The 4,880-nt window shown below is 52.9% G+C and overlaps 1 protein-coding gene across 1 annotated transcript in view; it reads right to left on the bottom strand.

The window, feature by feature from the left end:
• The window catches only part of LOC106818578 (protein CASP-like), a gene marked incomplete at both ends in the record, with an annotated part of 9,660 nt that overhangs the window by 1,439 nt on the left and 3,341 nt on the right, over positions 1-4,880 (bottom strand). Inside the window, 2 exons of the mRNA XM_014823275.1 lie at positions 535-605; positions 1,203-1,264. Of these exons, the coding sequence (XP_014678761.1) occupies positions 535-605; positions 1,203-1,264 (133 nt within the window). The remainder of the gene's footprint in view (positions 1-534; positions 606-1,202; positions 1,265-4,880) is intronic.

The raw sequence follows: 4,880 nt of genomic DNA on the forward strand, positions 1-4,880 counted from the left end.
TGCATCTCGCATAAGCGATCTCGATACTACAAGATAGCTATGCTCCAGCCCAGGCTCAGTCTTGCATAAAACAACATTACAAACAGCAGTTACAGGCCGGTGGGGGTATTAACTCTGCTGATATTTAATGTGCATATAGAACTCATCAGTCTACTTCCTTGCTTTGGCCACAACTGGCTGTCTGATGTTGCGGCGGAGACCATCCACTTTCTTCCAGTTGGCACGCTGCAAAAATATTCTGCGCAAAGAGTCTTGAATTTCACTAACTACCCCGCTCTGGCTGGCTACTAGTAGCTACTATGCGACGGTTGTGTAGGTACAATCTTCCGCCAGCACGACTAGCTCATCTCACCAGCATCTTCCGCCAAAATTCCTGCTGCAATCTCCATAAATATCCCGACATCTCTACGAAAGCAACTCATTGTCCACAGCAAGCATCCCTCACATCCCTGCAAACATCTTTAACTTATTCACCACACGATCCCTCACCCCCAGCTGATCTACCATCTAAAACGCGACATATATCGCTCTTACTTGGAAGCTGCCCAAGCTTGATAATGATTGTCTTTGCACCAAGCCGCTCACTTACAAACTTATAGAGCCATCTAATAGTGCGGTTACATCACAACCTATTGAATGACAATTTTGTGAAGCAGATACAGTGTAAGAGCATCAAAGTATACGCAAGGCATCCTCGCAGTAATCCTTGCCTCCATCCGAAACGTCCGCTGTCGAGTCGAGTATACGAGATGTATGTCGAAGTGCCATGACTATCGTACCTCAGTTAATCCCCGTAGTATGACCTTAGCGCTTGTGGTTAAGGAGTATAGATGTTTATATTTTATATATGAGCCCGCGGATGTGTTTAAGGCATAAAGGAGTTAGATCGGCGTTAGGGTTCTAGAGCGTTAAAGGCTGGTATACAGGGAGGGTTCTGAGTGGTTAGGGTAGGAGTAGACCATACGGTTGCTGTAGTACAGAGTGCTGTTTGGTTACACCTCGTCTCACCTATCCGAATCGCCCTCCTCTCCGTGCGCGAGACCTATCCAACATGTCGCCACTCTCTTCCCGTCAACACCTTATGAGAACCCGCTTCCTCTTGGCTCTATCCTACACCTATAGTTAACACCTTCGTTTCGCCGTCATTGCGTAAATACACCAGGACACTGAGTATCGTGTTACGGCCGCACCGACAAACCGACCCCTGCAGCAGGAACGTAACCTCACTCTTGGGTCCATATGTCATATCCGAGTCAGCTGACCCCTGCCCATAGCCGCATGAGTAGACCACAGATTTCGCCACTGTAGTACACGCCATGACAGAACCCCTTGGCACCTATAGCCATATCTCACGCCCTACCCGCCCAGCATTACGCAGGCTTGTGGTTTCCCGTACGGCGCGCGGCAAGCCAAATCACGCATCCCCTCCCCACGCAGTGCGCCCAGACCCTCCCCCGCATCAGTCACCTTTCGCCCTCTAACATCCCCCCCTCCCTGACTCTAGCATCGAGCGCTAAGCAGCCCGTAACCGCGGTAATACCACACCCATAAGCTGCGCTGACACCTGTACCGGTACTCTAATTACGCCCCGCATCCACGCGCCGCGTATACATTGGAAGATTTATGTAACAGGAGCTAGACCTCCGTAACAATTCACGTCAGGGGGGGAATCCGCGCCGCGGCGCGCGAGGTGGAACCGGCATCAACCCGAACCCTGAAACCCCTCGCCGCACGCCGCTCAACACAAAGGCGCGAGTCTCCCGTCCTCCCCTACAAAACGATCATTCCCGCCCATACATTCCCATGAACTGCACCCGTCCGCCCCGCGTGCCCCCGCGGTACCGCGAGTAGCAAAACAAAACAAGATCGTCCACAATCTCGAACGCGGCGGCGCAACTGCGCGAGCCTCAAAGCCCGCCACAAATCGCATACCGCGTTTCATACCCCACACCGCCTCCCCGCATCCACCCTCCCCCGCACCCCGACCCCTCCCCCGCATACCACCCTCCTCCGCATTCCGCCCCTCCCGCCGCATCCACCACGTCCCTGCGCATTCTGCCGCCTTCCCGCTGCAGTCCACCCCTCCCCCGCACTCCACCTCCCCGCATCCGCCCCGCCCCGGCACACCACCACTCCGGCCGCACCCGCCCTCCCGTCCGCATGCCGCCACTCCACGCCGGCATGCCGCTCACTCCCCCCCATCCGCCCCTCCCCCGCACTCCAGCCCCGTCCACCGCACCTCCACCCCCCCGCATCTCCACCCGTCCCCGCGCACGCTCGAAGCCGCTCCCCTCGCATCCCACCCTCTCCCCCCCTGCATGCCGCGCCCCTCCCCGCCCCCCGCATTCCGCACCCTCCCCCGCATCCGCCCCTCTCCCCAGCATCCGCCCGCGTTCCCCCGCATCGCCCCTCCCCCGCATCCGCCCCTCCCTCCGGCATCGCCCCTCCCGTCGCACGACCCACCCTTCCCCGTAATCACGCCCTACCCCCGCATCCACCTGCTCTACCCAGCATCCGCCCCTCCCCCGCATCTAGCCCCTCCCCCGCATTCCGCCTGCACCCCGCATCCCACCCCTCCCCCGCATTCCACCCTCCCGACCGCACCACCCCTGCCGCGCACCTACACCGACGATCGCGTAATACGCGCAAACACACACCTGTAATTAGCAAACACACACCTGTAATTAGCGGTACGTGATCATCACAGCCGTAACATCGCGCGCCTCGGCACGGCCGCTGGTCACCCCAGCAGCCAGCCAGCTAGCCAGCCGAGCGCTGCCGACCCGTGCTGTGCTGAGAGCTGCAGCGACGACGGCGGCGGCGGCGGCGGCGGACACACGCGTACATGCAGCGAGGGGGCGGTGGCGCGTGCGTGATAGAACGCCGACCTCGAAACCGCGAACTACTGTTATTCTACTACTGCACATATACTGCAACTAATGCTAATAATATACAACTACTGCTAATATATACTACAACTGGTAATATATTACTGCTACTAATATACTATTAGGCCAAACAAAAAAATAGGTGTGTTTCCGGTCGACCGACTGTCCCTAGATTATTAGGGCCGACCCTAAACTTTTTCCCCCCCCCCAAAAAAAAATTTCCATTTGAAATCTGACAGACAAAACTTGAGATTTTTTACTACAAACACGTTCTGAACTTGCTTACTGACTTATCCCTACCTATACACCACTTTATAGCATGCATCAGACGGATATTAGGAACCGAAGAATAAAAAAAAATATTTAAAAAAATCCCTACCACCTACCCTACTTTTGTTTTCGATGCAATAGGAAACACACCTATTTTTTTGTTTGGCCTTATTACTAATATATTACTACTACCAATAGACTAATACTAGTAATACATTACTACTAACAACATATTAGTACTAGTAGTGTACTACTACTACGAGTACTAATACACCACTACTGTTAATATTCAACCTTAAAAATATACTACTACTACTAATAATATACTACTGCTAGTATTCTACTACTATTAATGTGCCACTACTAATAATATAGTAATAATATAAGATCCTGCTACTGCTGCTAGCGCATGCTGCCATAATCGTCCGCTTGGAGGCGCGCACGTACGGGAGGTGACCGACTGATCACGAGAAAATAAATAAATATATATGTGTTGGAACAAGCAAATAACTAAATAAATAAATAAATAAATACAGACATGAATAAATGAAGTAGAAGCAAATAAACACATCAACGAATAAATGAATATAGAGAGTTACGACCAATTATACTGGTCGATGGATGGAAACCACCACACAGGCGGGAGGCGGTGTATTAGCGAATATGATAGCATCGTTACATGCCCTTGCTAACACTACAAACACGCGCGCCTGCTGCCGTTGCATGCTTATGGACTCCATCCGCCCTCTCTCTCTACACGTTGCAACACACAGCGCATTACGTATCGCATAGCCACTTAGTCTCGCTCTCGCATAGCCGCGCGCTTATTCGAAAAAAAAAAAATAGATACGCGGTCGCCGAGCGAGTTTGCCGAAGGACCGGTGACGGCTCCGTCAACTGAAATCATCTCCCAATTATACGTGGCACGTGACGAGGTGAAGCCTGCCGCGTGTAGAGCGGAGGAGGAGAGACAGCTGTGGCACGTACCTGTCTATTACCCACGGCTGCTACTGCTAGTACTGCTACTGATGCTGTTGCTGCTGCTGATGTTGCTGCTGCTATTGCTGCTGCTACTGTTATTGCTGCTATTGCTGCTGCTACTGCAGTTACAGGGTGGGGGGTTGTACTGCTGCTGCTGCTGCTACTAGTGCTGCTGATGTTGCTGCTGATGCTACGACTGCTGCTGCTACTAATGCTACTACTACTACTTGTTGTGTAGGTGGTACATCCTTCCCGCAGCACTAGCTCCCTCACAGCATCTTCCGCCATTCCTGCTGCATCTCCTAAAGTATCCCCGAGCATCTCTAAAGCATCTTCCCATGTCCACGCAGCATCCCTCAGCATCCCTGCAACATCTTTACTTATCACCACAGGATCCCTCACCCCCTGAAGCGCCCCTGCAATTTTCTTTCCACTATCCCTACTGCACCCTATAAAGCATCAATTAGCATCCTCGCAGTATCCTTCCTCCATCCCCGCTGCATCGATGGCTCCACTCTCAGTTAATCCCTCCCCGGAGACTAATTATCCTGGAACACTCCCTCTCTCACCTATCCCAATCCCCTCCTCCTTTCGCAGACCTATCCCAACATTCGCCTCTCTTTCCCCAACACCTATCAGAACCTCCCCTCCTCCACCTTACATTCGTCCGCATCTATCACGAAACCGCCACCCTCACCTCCGCAACTAATACCCTTATACTCCTCCCCCCATCCACCCCTC

Source organism: Priapulus caudatus, unplaced genomic scaffold (genome assembly GCF_000485595.1).
Source record: "Priapulus caudatus unplaced genomic scaffold, Priapulus_caudatus-5.0.1 Scaffold2353, whole genome shotgun sequence".
NCBI lineage: Eukaryota > Metazoa > Priapulida > Priapulimorpha > Priapulimorphida > Priapulidae > Priapulus > Priapulus caudatus.